Here is a 16169-nt window from a genome sequence, read left to right as displayed (position 1 = left end):
CAGCTACTGTGCAAATGAAGGGATAGCAAGGCATAAAACAGTGAGGTTAACACCTCAGCAAAATGGATTAGCAGAAAGAATGAACAGGACCTTGATGGATAAGGTGAGATGCATGCTGGTGCAAGCAAAGTTTCCAAAAAGTCTCTGGGCAGAAACCTTATTAACAACAAGTTATCTGGTGAATTTGAGTCCCTCTGCTGCTCTAGACTTTAAAACTCCATTTGAAATGTGGCATGGGAAACCAGCAAGCTATGTTAATCTTAAAGTGTTTGGATGCCCTGCTTATGCACATATCAATCAAGGAAAGTTAGCACCCAGGGCTCTTAAAGGTCAGTTCCTAGGCTATCCTGATGGAGTTAAAGGATACAAACTATGGTGCACTGATCTAGAACCTCCAAGGTGCATAATAAGCAGAGATGTGGCATTCAATGAGAAGGCTGTTTTGGAAATCAGAAAGGATATTGGGCTGAAAACTCAGAAACCTCAAGTGCAAGAAGACATCCAATTTGAGGTGGAGCATCCTGATTCAAAGAAACCTGAGAGGGATGACAATTCAGATAAAGACAGTGAAGATCATGATGAATGCAGTGGCCCTCAACCAAAATCTCAGATGCAGACTCAAGTACAGGGTTATCAGCTGACAAAAGATAGAGAAAAAAGACAAATCAGACCACCACAGAGATATGGGTATGCTGATCTGATAGCATATGCACTGGCTGCTTCACATGATATTGATGTAGATGAACCCAAGAGTTATGCTGAGGCTATTCAAAGCTCAAACAAATCAGAATGGCAGGAGGCTATGAATGATGAGATAGCTTCTCTTAAAAAGAATCACACCTGGATATTGATTGATAAACCTGGTAACAGAAGGACAGTGGGTTGCAAGTGGGTTTTCAGAGTCAAGGAAGGCCTCACAGCTAGTGAACCTAAAAGGTACAAAGCTAGGCTGGTAGCAAAGGGGTATACTCAAAGGGAAGGAGTTGACTTTAAAGAGGTATTCTCCCCTGTGGTCAGACATGCCTCCATAAGGGTATTGTTAGCAATGACTGCAGTTCATGACTTAGAGCTTGATCAACTTGATGTCAAGACTGCATTTTTACATGGAAGACTACAGGAAGAAATTCTTATGACTCAACCTGAGGGGTATGTGGATTCTGAGAAACCAAATCATGTTTGCTTGCTGAAAAGATCACTGTATGGGCTCAAGCAATCTCCAAGGCAATGGTATCTCAGGTTTGATGAGTTCATGCTGTCACATGGATACCTGAGATGCAGTTTTGATTGCTGTGTATATTACAAGGTAATAAGTACAAATCTCTACATATACCTGTTACTATATGTAGATGATATGTTGGTAGCTTGTAAGTCAAGAGAAGAAATTGAAGCCTTGAAGAATTTGCTGAGTTCTGAATTTGAGATGAAAGATTTGGGGTCAGCAAAGAAGATACTAGGCATGGAGATCAAGAGGGATAGAAGCAAAGGCATTATGTTTCTTTCTCAAGAGAAATATCTGAGAAGGGTACTGGAAACCTTTGGGATGACCTCATGTAAACCTGTGATGACTCCAATAGCAACACATTTTAAGCTCTCCAGCTTGCAATGTCCAAAAACAGAGAAGAAAAATTAGAGATGGCTAAGATTCCCTATGCTAATGCAGTTGGCTGCATGATGTATGCTATGGTTCTAACTAGGCCTGATATCTCCTATGCTCTAAGTGTAGTGAGCAGATATATGGTGTCTCCTGGAAAGGAACATTGGAGAGCTGTAAAATGGGTGTTGAGATACCTAAGTGGAACCCTGAACCAGGGGCTGGTTTATGGTAAGTCAAGGATCAAATCTGAGGGGATCAGTGGTTTTGTTGATTCTGACTTTGCAGGGGACTTAGACAGAAGAAGATCACTCACAGGATATCTATACATGCTGGATGGTTGTTTGATTAACTGGAAGGCGAGTCTCCAGCATGTTGTTGCTTTGTCAACAACAGAAGCTGAGTATACAGCAGCTGCTGAAGCTGTAAAGGAAGCCTTATGGATGAAAGGCTTGATAGCTGAGCTTGGAATGAGTCAGAAGACAGTTGATGTATTCTGTGATAGCTCAAGTGCCATTTACTTGAGTAAAAACCCAGCTCATCATGAGAAAACAAAGCACATTGACATTAAGCTGCATTTCATTAGAAATGTAGTTTCCATGGGTGTGGTCAGAATGGTGAAGATACATACAGACAGAAATCCTGCTGACATGTTAACAAAAGTAGTCACTACAGCTAAGTTCAAGGTTTGCTTGGACATAGCTGGTCTCGGCTGCTGGTAATTCATTCTGGAAATGGAGGGAGAAACCAGGGATGATTTGTTTCAAGGTGGAGAATTGTTGTTTGTGAAAGCAAATCCAGAAAACCAAAACGGCAGAAGACTTTGCGTTTAGAAGCTGGAAACACTTAAGCTCAAAACGGCACAGAAACCTGCGTTTTGATGTGTACAAGAATTACACTTCTGAACGACGTATGGAGTTGTCGTTTAGATTTAAGTGATGCACGCACATGTCACGTGTCTGAGCTCAGCTTGCAAAGTTCGTTATTTGTCGTTAGAAGCACGAGGAACTCACGTAAGGTGCTGGAGTTTTTCTGGGTTCGTTTACAGAAGCTGTTATGGAACAGCTGATGTGGAAGCAGTTGATTGGAGAGCAGAGAGAGCTGAAGAGAGAGAAGGAAGCTGGTTATATATAAAGCTAGTTGTTGCCTGTCTTCAAAAACTAAGCATTACTCTGTAATTCATCTAAAGAAAATCAATAAAGCTGTGTTCTTTCCCTCCCGTGGATGTAAGCTAGAGAAATCTAGCTGAACCACGTTAAGATTCTTTTGTTCTCTGTTTTAATTACTTCCTTTTATATTCTTAATTCCAATCAGTTAATTGTCTAGTTCCATAGGTTCATCTTAGTCGTAGCTTTTCAGTTAAACATCTTGCTGCATCTTGTTCTATTGGGTTAAGGTCTTGGGGCAGAATCTTGGGTTGTTTTGTCAGTCTATAGCACCTGAGATTCTACAATGTATGATAGTACTAATTGGCAAACGAAGGATGTTGAACAAAATATCCACAAAATCTTTTCCAGCTTCGGCAAAGATGACTTTGTTTGCGCTTTTGTTTACCACTAGCGTCAGCTTCACCTTAGTAGGTAAGTTGACACAAGGGCTTATTTCATACACTCTCTTTTTCAATGGTAGACCACAATGGACAAAATCAGGGATACTCATTCCCTCACAGTTGTCACTCTGCATTATAGTTAGATACAAAAATCAAATAAGCATACTTTAAACATACTAAATTACTTATACTACAGTTTCCAAATAATATCCTAACCTTATTCATCCCAATCAAGCGACAATTATCTATGAATGGTGCGATTGACCAATAGTAATTTTAGAAGTAATAATATTGACCATTTAATAGAAGTATCATGTATGCCAGTCACCTCAATCCTTGGAATGAAAATATGTGAATGCCATTAGGAAGTGTAGTATAGCTCTTTCAAATATGAATACCAAAAATTAATCTTGCGCATACCTCCTCTCTGTTTCTCACATAAGCATCAACATTATCCTTGGGCTGATCTCCACCCAAATGAACCTAACAAGAAAACAGTTTTTTAATTTATAAAGAATGAAACGGCAGGAAAGCAGGCTATTGAGTTAACTACTCTACAATGAGAATATAACCTTGTTACTATTGGCATCATGGGGAGCCACTGCTTCGATCGGAAGATGCTCGTCAGGCAATTGGTCCTCCACATTATTTGAAGGTTCCTCTAAAGTCGTGGTGGAACCAGTGGGGTTAAGAAAGTTCACACAGGGGCTCTTAATATCACACAATCTCCTTTTCGATGGCCGACCACCAATTAAATCAGAAGTACTTATTCTATCATCATTTTCGCTCTGCATTTTTAAGGTGTTGATTGAGTAAGAATACCTTTAATATGAGTTGATGCATTGTGCCACAGCCAAAAGTAAAGCAAAAAGAAGTTGTTTAAGAAAGAACTAATTAAACCATAGGAAAGCATATATGGAGGTGTTTGTGCGTAGACCTGATGAGCAGTACTGGTCGAAGCATCATGGTGGGCCACATTTACGTTCTCTATTTTCTGATGCTCCAACAAAATCACATCAGGAATCAACTGCATTCATGTACATATCAAGTAATCAAATGGTTTTTTAATATAAATCACAAGTAAATAATATAAGATATCTTACCCCTTTCTCATTAAAAGCTTTCTTCAGCTCCGCATAAGAACGAGGAGTCTTCGCAGCCCATTTAAACATACACGGGATATTTTCTGATCCTACGATCTTCTCCGCATATGTTTTTGCAATAAAGGGGCTGATCTCGTATAACCAAATCTACATTGATTGTAGGATAATTAAGTCAAGATAACCATTATAAATTAATCTATGAAAACTAAAGTTTTTTAAATCACACCTGAAATGCATAAGGGAACCCGCAAAGACTGTATCTGCATTGTTTTGTTCTCCCTGCTTTCTGAAGTGATTCAATTGTCTTTTTGTATGAGACAGTTCCCCAAGGATATTTGTTGAACTCATCCAAATTATCAACTAACCGCAACCTCTCTTTAGCTATTTTTGTGTGTCCTAGATTACCCATCAAAACCCTCTCAAGGACGTAAACAAGTGCAATCTTTACAGCAACTGTATCATCCTCCTCCGTAAAGTCTATACTCTCAATTATAACATCAAATGTTTTCATATCCAAACCCTCTAGTCTGTCTAAAATAGAATTAGTTGAATCAGTTTTTAACTTGCAATCAAACCTCTCAGGATTTCCAACTTCAAGACCAGTCATCTTAGCAAAGTCTCCTTCTGAAAATCTAATGGTAGTTTCTTCATCTATTGAGAACCATAACTCATTAGTGGTACGTAACTCTGGACCATTCTCAATCATCCTGAGTAGCACACTATGCACAAGTGTTGCTTGAAAGGTTAGGGGTTGCAAGTCTAGAAAATACCGAAAACATTGCTTTCTAAATAGATGCTTCTGTGTCTCTGTTAGCTTGCGTCTAATCCTATCAAGTGCATGTAATTTTGACAAAACATCTATCTGAATTGAACTCTCAGTCATTTTCAGTACCTGTGAGAAGACATACGTTAAAAAAAAATAAACACAATAAATTCTTAATTCGAAATGTAGGATATTCAACATCATATTTTTACTATATCATGACAATGCTACCTGGTTTTGTTCTACGCCCCTCAAATTAGAAGCACGTCTTTTGGCGAACCCCCAATTTCCATTCCTCTGTCAAAAAACCCTTTATTACTATTACTTATTAGAGGTATTGTATTAGAAAGTACTTCAGAATGCTCGCTACAGGGGGGGGAAAAGAGGAAAAAGAATGGAGGTGCTTATATGCAAGCGCAAAAAAGAAAACCCATCAAGCCATCTACAAGTAACCACGTCCTAATTTTCTTAAGAATGGACCACAGAAAAATGTCCAAGTTTCTCAACATCCAAACAGAACTTGCCCCTTTTAGCTCAGATATTGATACGTAATTACATATACTATCACAAAAATAATTATATATTCGAACAGATGCAGAAAGTATGGACGTTTGCATACCTCTGTCATTCCTCTTCTTACTCTTCTTAGCGACGTCATTTTTATGGACAAAAATGAAACCACTTGACACTCTTGAGCATTCTAATAGACAAATAAATACTTGGGGAGTAAGTCAACATCATCTTGATCCTGTCTCCCAGTGCCTGCAAGCCCGTCAGCCTGTCACTCTAGCCATCACTGTCAGGTCTTTCAGCAATTTTTTTTTCCTAATATAAAATTAATAAAAATCACATTACAAATGTATGCTTTCACCACGCGTTTTGCCACAAATTAAACGGAATACCAAAGAAAACGTCAACAATGATTTGCAGTAAAATTGTAAAAAGAAAAAAACAGAGGACATTTTAGTCTTTTTCAAATTTTTAGGTTTTTTATTTTTTTTTTCTTTTGACTTCTTGCCTGGAGAGTTGAAAAACGCCAGAGATATTATGATTTTTATCTGGCAAATATTATTTATTCTATAGACTTTGTTTTCTCGGCAGTTGAGTCTTTTGCTTACTTCCTTTCCAAGGAAAAAGGAAAAATGTTTGCTTGCTACAAAAATTTAAAGCGGGTAAACTGTACAGAACAGGTACATTAACTATTACCATTTGCCAGGTTCGTGTTAGGATCTTGATTGAGCTCATCACTGTTGAGCCTTTACTGACTCCTATGAGGAAGCTCGCTGGGCCAACCATTGACCAAGATTTGGAGAAAATGATAAATAACAAAGAATAATAATAGTTCAGAAAGTTAAGTTATGGGATTTTACTTGATTTATTACTGAACTATAAAGAACTCAAAACCCAATAATCGTTAGATTGATTCCAAATGCTTGGCTTGATTAATGTATCGTATGTACAAATGCTGATGAGATAACAAATGATCCTGATGGTACACAGTGTAACGAGTCAAGCCAATGTGAAACTGAGTGTTTTGTAAGTGCTGATGCATTAATCATGTGTATATATGTATGCATATAGTCTTAATTGTGGAATCAAGGCATTTTCATGGAAGCTTCAGTAAGTGACTCCAATTAATTTTAATGACATCTACAGTTGATCTGCCGAAGCACAATCACACGGATCATTGTGCATTCGAGAAAAAAAGGTTGTTGAGTTTGGCTAGAATTAGCTAAGTATGTATGTATTTCAATTTCAATGAAACAATGCCTTGACCATTTCTCGTCTCCTGATGATGATGATGATATTTTGATGCCACATATTCTTATTTCACTGGTCTCCATTTTACTGCTTACAAATTTTATGTTTTGTCGATAGTCCTCCTATTTGCCAATTTCTACGTTTTTACAATTTTTCCTTATTCCTTAAATAAAGAAAAAAAATCATTTTTTCTTTTTCTCCATTTTTTTTCCCCACCTTAAAGAACCATTTTTCTCCAAAACTTGGTTAATGTCAATGGGCCCCCACTGGGCCTCCCAGCTTCTCCTTTTTTTTCCCGCTTAAATCCTCGTAAATGCAAGCAAAGAAATAGGCTGCTCGCTCAGTCACAGATAAAGGTTCAAGGTTTTGTCAAACAAGATTAACAGAAGAAAAGGAAAACTGAACTGTAGTAGGAGACCAGCAGGTACGTACGTTATTAGTTTCACAGTCATTTTCATATATACTTGACTGTATGTATCTATACATGTGTGTATGTGTATGTATTTGTGTTTGTGGTGGCAAGTAGATGTAGTAGTGAATGGTCTATTTGTTTGGATGCTGAGAAAGTTGACATTTTTCTTCATTCATTCATAACAAAATGAATATGTGGATGCTTGTGTATAACCCTCGGTGCCTTTTTTCTTGTTTGTACCCTTTTTAAAGATTTAATTAGAGCCTGGGTTTTATGTCCTGCCATCAAATTGGTGCATTAGGGATTTTCAGAATTTTCTCTTTGCTTCGGTGAAGTAATAAATAAAAATAAGAAACAAGATCTTAACTTTGCCCGATTGTTTAATTCTTCAAATTATTTTAGATTGATGTGTTAAAAAAATTAATCTTTTTGCATATTTCCTGGTGGAAATCCTTTTTCCTTCCTTTATTTATGCTTGATTTGAGACTATCTGGTATTAACGAAACTTTTTGATGTCAATTAATTTCTAGCTTCGTCAAATTGTTTCTCTTATCTCTTTTTAGGAAGAATTGGCTTACCAAATTGTTTATGTTATTTAACTTATGGGTCAGTTTTATTAATTAGAACCTTATATACTGCTTGGTTATATTTTCAACAACGTAAAATGCACAAGCCTGATCATGTGGATAAATAAAATTATTCAATAATATTTTCTTTTGATGATTTTGGGAAATTGATGATCGTAGATGATTTAGGTCCTATTTGGGATTGAGGTGCTGTAACTTAACTTTTAAGTTACAGCTGCCGTGGAAAAAAACTGTAATTATGAAATAAAAGTTAATAATAAGTAGTAAATATAAATAAATAAAAATCTTGATAAAATTCTTAAAGATACAATAGGTTTTCCATCATACAAGTGAAAAATCATATCAACATATCTTTCAAGGTATAGTAGCTAGTGTTTACCAAACACTTTCTATTGTAGCTTTTAAACTGCAGCTGCCCAACTTAAATCACAAACGGACCTGTAATCTCCCAAAATTTAACTGTTATAATGGTTTTTTATCATATACATCTTTATCATGTATTACCATGTGAAACCTTTATGACTTAAAAAATCAATAAATAAATAAATAATGCATGGTCCTCATTTGTTATTAAATGTTAGTGGCTTTGAGGGTTTATGATATTTTCAAATACAATGTCTGATTCCACAAGGTCTCATATGGTTAAAAATCTTCATTTCTCTTGTGGGTTAACCTCTACTTGGATGCAGAGTCTAATATACATACACTAGAAAATTTTGACCAATCAGGTAAGCAAATAGCTAAACTGATATTTATACCTTTCTTTATCAGTATCAACGATGGAAACAACTAAGGTGAAGCTGACATTAATAATAGAGAAAAGAGCTAACAAGGTTATCATAGCAGAGGCCAAGAAAGATTTTGTGGATTTTCTGTTCAATCTCCTTTCTTTGCCTATTAGTACTGTCATCAGGCTCCTCAAGAATGGCAGCACATTGGGGTGCGTAGATAATCTGTATCAGAGCCTTGAAAACCTGAATGATGCTTACTTGCAACCAAATCAGAATAAAGATGACCTCTTGAAACGCCATGTAACAGCTGCCCTCAATGCTCCTCCCTTGCTGCCTGAAGCTAGTCCAACATTTAAGGGAAACGTTTTCTACAGATGTGTAAACCACGATTATGTCAGATGCTGCAAACACAAATTGTCCTGGCAAAAATTGTTCTCTTCTGATGGACTGCCGCTTGAGGTTTGACCTGTTTGTTGATTCAGGAATTTCCACTTGCAACTGCAAGAAACCTTCAGCTGGTGAGGGAGGTGTTGTGAAGAATTTGGTTACATATATGGTATCGGATGATTTATCAGTGACTCCAGTGTCAATGACATCTGGCATTGAACTGCTACAGCACAATGTTAAGGATATTGGTGTGCTGGAGAAAAGGGTTGTTGAGCTTGGCATTGATGAGGTATGGAGTTTACGTATGTCTTCTAATTCTGTTTGAATTTTTCTCCACAACAATGCCTTCAAATTTTTCATTCTTGTTGGATGGTTGGGATGTGCTTTGGCACATGTTTTAGAATAAACTAGAAAGTGTAACAAAATTTAAAATCACAATTATAACAAAGTATAATCTATATTGAAATATACTTGATGTCATGCCAAATGGTCCTATGTGTATTAAATTTCTGCTTCTGTCAAATGATTTCTATTCATGGCAATTCTTCTTGAATTAGCCAAAGGAAAGCTACTTTCCATGACTTAAAAGAACTTGAAATAATTAAAAGATGGGAACAAGATTGGATTTTCTGAGGCTTTTATCCCCTTTTCTGGTAAGAATGAAGGACATGTAGCAACGTTGATTTTTGCCTTAATGTTTTTCATTCCATTCAGGGTCTGGAACTGTTGAAGAATTCTTTGAAGTCAAAGACAGCTCTCACCAATGTCTTCCTCATGAAGACAGAGCTGAAGGATGTTGCAATATCTAATTTTGCATAATTTATTATAGGAACCAGCAATCCTGGAAACATGTATAATTTTGTTTGCCCATCACTATTGATGTTAATTGATGGGAAATATGCTTGATGTATGATTGGTTAGTATAATTGACTTTCCTGAATTGCCATTTTATCTATAAATGTTTGGTTATTAATCATTGTCTCAGTTTGCTTTCATTCCCCATCCCTTATTTTCTAGGGAATATATATGTTGTTCATCCAATTTCTGAAGCAAACTCTGTTTCTTCTGTTCTTGGTTATGCTTCAGTTATTGCAGCACTCAATTTTTTTTTTCTCCTTTTATTCTTATATTGATTCTTATACAATATACATTAAAAAATTAAAAGCTTTCTTGTCTCACTTGCATCACTTTACCCCACTTCATTCAAATGTATAGATATTTTATTGAGTATTACAAAAGATATTCTGAATCTTGATATTTATAAAATTCTAGCAAATTCTGTCTTAGTTTTTTGTTTCCCCACGTAGTTCTTACTAGAAATCTTTTTGCTCAAAGGATTTTTCGTTTCTTTAAAACTCTCCTTGTCTCAAAAAATTTGGGATATTGATTTGTATTGTTTGTCATGAGATTTGAAACTTCATGGTCTCCATAATCACTGCTATTCTTCACTGCTTCGCTCTTATGCTTCTGAGTTGGTAAAGAAAAATGCTTTTATTAACAAAACGTCTATTCCATAGGAGAACTTCCAATCGTCCATTGACATTTTCCTTCTCAAATTAGGAAAATAGTTGCTTGTATATATACATTTGTTACAAGTTCTCAATCTCTTTTTTCTTCTTTGTCACAAAATAACACACAAGCAGCAAACAGTGGACTTCACCGGTTTTGTGATGCGAATATTGCTATAGTAATATAATCTCCATCAGGCAGGCTTTTCCTTCTCCTGACCCTGTCATCAACCATTCCTTCACGAACCGGATGCTGAGAAGAATATCATCTACGATTTTCTTCATGAACCGGATCTTGTTGGGAGGAAACCAAAGATAAGGATTGTAATATGAATCGATGAAAATGCGGCTTAGAGAAGAAGAGTTTTGGTGGGAAGAGTCAAAGGAGGGTTTAATCTTGGAGAAGCTAGAGAAGCATTTAGGTTTCATTGGAAGCATTAAGGAATAATGTTGCTATGAAACTAGAGGAGATGATGATGCGTAGAACTTGTTATAGGGACATTTTTGAGTTTTATTTAAAAATCTTTCATCGTGCTGCCTATATCTTGTCATTTTTAGTTTGATTTGATGACGATAAATATATAAACTCCATTGTGGCTTGAGTTGTTTCATGGAATAATTGCAATATTACTAGCAACACCAAGGAACATAAAAGAAGGAAAATGACGCCAACAACCTCATTAAAATTTAAACATGTAGTTGCATGTCACAATTGAGCCAGACATGCCTTCATTAACAATTTCGTTTGGTAGAGCAGAGCAATTGCTAAACTTCTAAACTTAGCATAACCAAAATCCCTTCTTATCATGATTGATTAAGGTTTGACAAAGCCTTTATTGACATGTAAGACATATATACTGGAATAATATTGTTTACGCTTTGATGGTGTAGATACAAAATCTACAACTACGCATCAGCACATATTCAAACATTTACATTAAAACATAAATTAAAGATGCTAAGGTAGGCAAAAATTCAAATTAATTAATTTGCAAAAGCAAAACTCAGTTCCAATATCTTTCTCAACCAGTAATTTGAGTGAAGATGAACAATAGGCACGTTTCCCACGATTTAACATCAGTGCAATGGGAAATCAAAATGCACACTGCAACCATATTAAACCAAGAAAGGATAGTTATAATTTATAGCTATCCTATCGAACTGCATCCAGGATACCTACTTCTGAAGTAAAAACTAAGATGAATTGGATACTGCAACATCCTTGATATTTGTCTGTGCCAAGAAGACATTAGTGAGAGCTGTCTTTGACTTCAAAGAATACTTCAACAGTTCCAGACCCTGAAAGAAACAAAGCATTAACCCAAAAATCAGGAGTCAATACTGCTACACAGCCTACATATTTATAGTTTAACAGGGGCCAAAGCTAGCCTAAGGAAGGTCATTAAGTTTTTCTGGCCATTGCCTGTGACATTCTAGATAAGGTAGACATCATTTCCAAGTGGTAGAATTCTGGAAAACATTGGTAACAATCCTCTGAATATATCTTCAAGATATTCCCTGAAGTTTGAATGAATCAGTTGAGGATTGTTTGCTAACATTGAAAAAAAAAAAGAAGAAAAAGAAATGGTTCAAACAAGATAAAAGACTAAGTGCTTACCTCTTTAGTGCCAAACTCAACGACCCTTTTCTCCAGCACACAAACATCCTTAACATTGTGCTGTAAGAGATCAATGCCAGTTATCATAGACATTGGTGTCACCAACAAATCATCAGTCACCAAGTATGTGACCAAATTCCGCACAATACCTCCCTCAATAGATTTTATGGTCTTGCAAGAGTTTGAATCAAGAAACTGCAAGGAGTGGTCCATCGTACAAAGACACTCAGGACAATCAATTCCTGCAACATCTGTCATATTACTATGATACCTACCCCTACAGAAGTATATGTACTTTGTATCCTGAGACTGTGAGTTAGCTTCAGCCAGCAAAAGAGGAGGATTTACAGAAGATACTGCTAAGTGGGGCTTCAAGAGCTGACTTTTGTTCTTATCTGGTTGCAAGTAAGCGCCATTGAAGTTTTCAAGGCTCTGGTAGAGGTTTTCGATGCAGCCAAACATGCTTTCATTCCTGAAGAGATTTAGGACAGTACCAATAGGCAAAGAAAGGAGATTGAACAAGAAATTCACGAAATCACTTTCAGCTTCTGCAAAAAGTACTTTGTTAGCTCTCTTGTCTATCATCAGTGACAACTTCAGCTTAGTGGTTTCTGTGGCTTCCGTTGTTGACATGGCTAAGGAAATGTACAACCCTGAGTTAAAGGATTCTCTTTTCTGATAGTTTGGAATTTCCTACCACAGTCCCTGTTTGGATCTCAAAAAGAGTAATACAAAAATCAAAGTCAAATGTATTTTGTCCCGTAAAATTATGCACTCAGAGATCCCACAAGACTGTTGACTACAGAGAAAATATTAGAAAATATGACAGAGAGAGAAAGTATGTAATACATTATCGTAGTACATTTGATGGGTTTTAGGATTCACAGTCTAGTCTAATATAATATCGAAATATTTTCACGAACTCTAACATCAACAAGATGTAAATAGTAACAAAAAACCATCTACCCAGTTTGATTTTTGGAGTGATTTTGAAAACTCTTGCATCAACAATCTTCTATTCCCTAAAACATCAATCATTTAATTAATTAATTATATTTTTTTTTTGGGCGATGTCATCTTGTGTCACAGACAAGGAATCAACATTCAACAACATAAAGATATGCAAAATGAAACCTACTCACTCACTTTCTCATTAAACATACAACAAGCCACCTGACCACCCAAGCTGTACATACATGGGTTCAGTAACTGGACCTGAAGTTTCTTTTTAACAAAACCTACCCATAAATATTAAATAAAATGAAAGGGAAAATCTCGCAAAATAGAAATGACAGAGAAAATTTTTATGAGAACTGGGAATTTATTCATCATTTGCATACCTCGGCTTATTCACTTTTCCCTTGACCAAACCTCGACGCTTGAATTCAAAGTACATCAAACCCTCTCAACTCAAAAGGCTGCATTTATAAATAATAATGGCGAGTTGTCTCGGATTTTAGCGGGAATATGGAATGCTGAGAGGCCCACTGGCTGGCCCAGTTTTGGTCAGCGTAGGGCCATCAAAGAATTTTTTTTATTTTTTAAGAATTCATTAATAAAAATGGCTGCTTAATAAAAAAAAAAAGAACAAAAAAGGCGGTACATAAATAATTTAATAAATCCTTACTTTTTATCTGTAGGATTATTGTTCTTTTATTATTTATAACACATATTTATGCTTGTATACAAATAACTTTATCTCTTTCAAAATAATCATGTGTTACCTCTCTCTAATTCTTTTGTAAGAGATTGAGGTTGCGTTTGGAATTGAATTACTGTAGTTTTTAAATTACAGCTGTTGTAGAAAAAAAATTGTAACTATAAATAAAAGTTAGTAATATATAGTAAATATAAATTTTAAATAATAATTTTGATGAAATTATTAAAAATATAATAGATTTTTTCATTATACAACTGAAAACTCATATCAACATATCTTTTAAATTACAGCAGTTAATGTTTACCAAATATTTTAATACTGTAACTTTTAAATTACAGCTGTCCAACTTCAATTCCAAACACACCTTGAATTCCTTCCATCGCTGGTGGTAAGGTAGTAACATTCTCGTGAAGCTTGAAATGCGATGGAGCAATTTCGGATGGCATTTCCAGTAAAATAAATTTTATTAAAAAAATAAATAAAAGGTTAACTTGGTTTTTTCGGTTGGAGCACGTTTAAATAGCCATAGCAACAGTGAAATTATGGTTTCTATTCATGTGTCTAAGAATAAACAAAAGCAACCATTGCATTATCCATTCATGTAAATGAAAAGAGAATAAGATAAAGAATACAAACAAGTCCCCACAGAACAATCTGCATGGCTCCGGGCTCCTTGACCACATAAAAAGAAAAGCCTCATACACTCTCTGCATACAATCCAAAGCTCCCGAGTAAAAGAGTACTAAGAATGGCAGTTTCATCACTCTCTTTGAACTGGGTTTCCACAACCCTGTCAAAGAAGGTCAGTATTCCAAGTACATCGAGTTTATTTTTATACATCAACTCTAATCCTCTTCTAAGTTGATTATGTTTTTGTGATAATTTGTTCAGTTAAATGTGGCTTATCCAAATGAGTTAACTCGATCAGCTACTGCTTTCTCTTGTCAAAACTTTTTCACATGCCCAGAAGATATCAGTTCCGATGAAGAAAGTAAGATACCCGTCAGAAGATTCTTCTCAAATTCAATGTCTATGCTCGGTTGGATAATTTTTTCTTATGTCAAACATGCTTTCAGAAACACCCACATGGATTTTGCTTTGATTTTGAGCTCTCAATTTAATGATTAATCTTACAAGCCTTGTTTCTCTCTTATATTGAACTGTGCATTTTTGGTCACTTACAGTGAATATTTTCATTTCAAGCATAAAAGATGCTTTAACAAACATGTTTTAAGTTTTCTAATTCTTTATCTCATGGTCTCTATTAATTCAGACAAAAGCAAGAGGCGGCTGCTGCTGATGGGAGCTGGACTGCTTTCTGCGAATTTACTTCCTGCAAGTCCATTGTTTGCTCAAGGTATCATGATTCCTTGTCAATTTTCTAAAACACAGACTTAACGGCAACCAATGAAAACTAGCTATTTAGTAACTTCAGATTTCATTTTTCTCTTCTGTTTTTTCGTTGTGTAGAGATTCCGAAAAATTATGATGCTTTTGTAGACCGTATTGATGGGTACTCATATGTTTATCCCTCGGATTGGACAGTAAGTTGGGCAAATGTAGTTAAGAATTAGAAAGCAAAGAATTGATTTTAGCTGCAGTCACGACCCAAAAGCTAATACCCCTACTGAATTTCGTTTAGGAATTTGAGTTCACAGGACATGATTCTGGATTCAAAGACAGATACTTGCAGTTGCAAAATGTTAGGGTGAGATTCATACCAACTGACAAAAAGGATGTCCATGATTTGGGTCCTATGGAAGAGGTAATGGTTCATAATTTTGCTGGCATTTGTCTATTCTTCAACAAGAAGAATGATCTTTTCAATGCCCAGTTTCTTTGAACTACAGGTTGTTTCTAATCTGGCAAGGCATGTGTATGCTGCCCCGAATCAAGTTGCTGACATACTAGATATGCAAGAGGTTTGTATATTCTACCAGGATTTGGTTATGACATGGCTGCATCTTTGTTGCTGCAGCTACCTACTGGGAAAGTAAAACTAAGAAAAATCTAACACCAAGCTTGGGAAGTGTAACAAGAACTTTGAATTTGGTGTAAACAGTAAGCTTAACAATTTCTTTGATGCACCCTACTGAATGCAGAAATCCGTAGATGGCAAAAACTACTACACTTTCGAATATATACTTACATCTCCGAACTACAGTAGCGCTTCCATTGCCACAATAGCCATTGCAAATGGTATGCATCCAGCTATTATTGTCACTAACTAAAACTAAACTACTTTCATTTGCTGCAACTTTTGAAATCACTCTTATGTTTTGCTAACGTCGGCATGTATATTTTACTGTTGTAGGGAGATACTACACACTCATTGTTGGAGCAAATGAAAGACGATGGAAAAGGGTCCGAAACAAGCTAAAAGTAGTGGCTGACTCTTTCAGGATTCTTGACATTTGAGATATTATATCTGTTTCTCAGCTGGATAATCTCCAATCAAGCAACAAAATTGGCATTGCATGTTAGTTGTACATATCAAAA

At 35.9% G+C, this 16169-nt stretch overlaps 4 protein-coding genes across 6 annotated transcripts; 2 read left to right on the top strand and 2 right to left on the bottom strand.

Annotated features, from left to right (window-relative positions):
• Window positions 1-4463: 4463 nt before the first annotated feature.
• LOC112098916 lies at window positions 4464-5664 on the bottom strand. The gene is made up of 2 exons (XM_024185617.1): window positions 5626-5664; window positions 4464-5135 (listed from the first exon to the last, which is right to left on the bottom strand). Exons 1-2 carry the CDS (start codon window positions 5662-5664, stop codon window positions 4464-4466), a joined length of 711 nt encoding a protein of 236 aa, XP_024041385.1.
• Window positions 5665-7132: 1468 nt separating this feature from the next.
• On the top strand, window positions 7133-9823 carry LOC18044570. The gene is made up of 3 exons (XM_024186585.1): window positions 7133-7191; window positions 8538-9173; window positions 9599-9823. Exons 2-3 carry the CDS (start codon window positions 8889-8891, stop codon window positions 9701-9703), a joined length of 390 nt encoding a protein of 129 aa, XP_024042353.1. The 5' UTR covers window positions 7133-7191; window positions 8538-8888; the 3' UTR covers window positions 9704-9823.
• Window positions 9824-11366: 1543 nt separating this feature from the next.
• LOC18045521 lies at window positions 11367-13416 on the bottom strand. Of its 3 annotated transcripts, none has more exons than XM_024186355.1 (3): window positions 13351-13416; window positions 12011-12725; window positions 11367-11691 (listed from the first exon to the last, which is right to left on the bottom strand). In XM_024186355.1, exons 2-3 carry the CDS (start codon window positions 12641-12643, stop codon window positions 11587-11589), a joined length of 738 nt encoding a protein of 245 aa, XP_024042123.1. In that variant the 5' UTR covers window positions 12644-12725; window positions 13351-13416; the 3' UTR covers window positions 11367-11586. The 3 variants fall into 3 exon arrangements, with proteins under 3 accessions (XP_024042123.1, XP_006436075.1, XP_024042124.1); XM_006436012.2 differs by having other exon boundaries at window positions 12011-12715; window positions 13351-13415; XM_024186356.1 differs by lacking the exon at window positions 11367-11691 and adding an exon at window positions 11712-11910.
• An 876-nt stretch (window positions 13417-14292) lies between these two features.
• LOC18045520 (photosynthetic NDH subunit of lumenal location 1, chloroplastic) lies at window positions 14293-16120 on the top strand. The gene is made up of 8 exons (XM_006436008.2): window positions 14293-14472; window positions 14562-14661; window positions 14944-15027; window positions 15141-15214; window positions 15313-15435; window positions 15521-15592; window positions 15773-15869; window positions 15985-16120. Exons 1-8 carry the CDS (start codon window positions 14419-14421, stop codon window positions 16086-16088), a joined length of 708 nt encoding a protein of 235 aa, XP_006436071.1. The 5' UTR covers window positions 14293-14418; the 3' UTR covers window positions 16089-16120.
• The last annotated feature ends 49 nt before the right edge of the window (window positions 16121-16169 follow it).

This window comes from Citrus clementina, unplaced genomic scaffold (assembly GCF_000493195.1).
Source record: "Citrus clementina cultivar Clemenules unplaced genomic scaffold, Citrus_clementina_v1.0 scaffold_4, whole genome shotgun sequence".
Lineage (NCBI taxonomy): Eukaryota > Viridiplantae > Streptophyta > Magnoliopsida > Sapindales > Rutaceae > Citrus > Citrus x clementina.
Note: the sequence above shows the minus strand (reverse complement) of the source record. Positions and strands in the feature narration are given on the sequence as shown.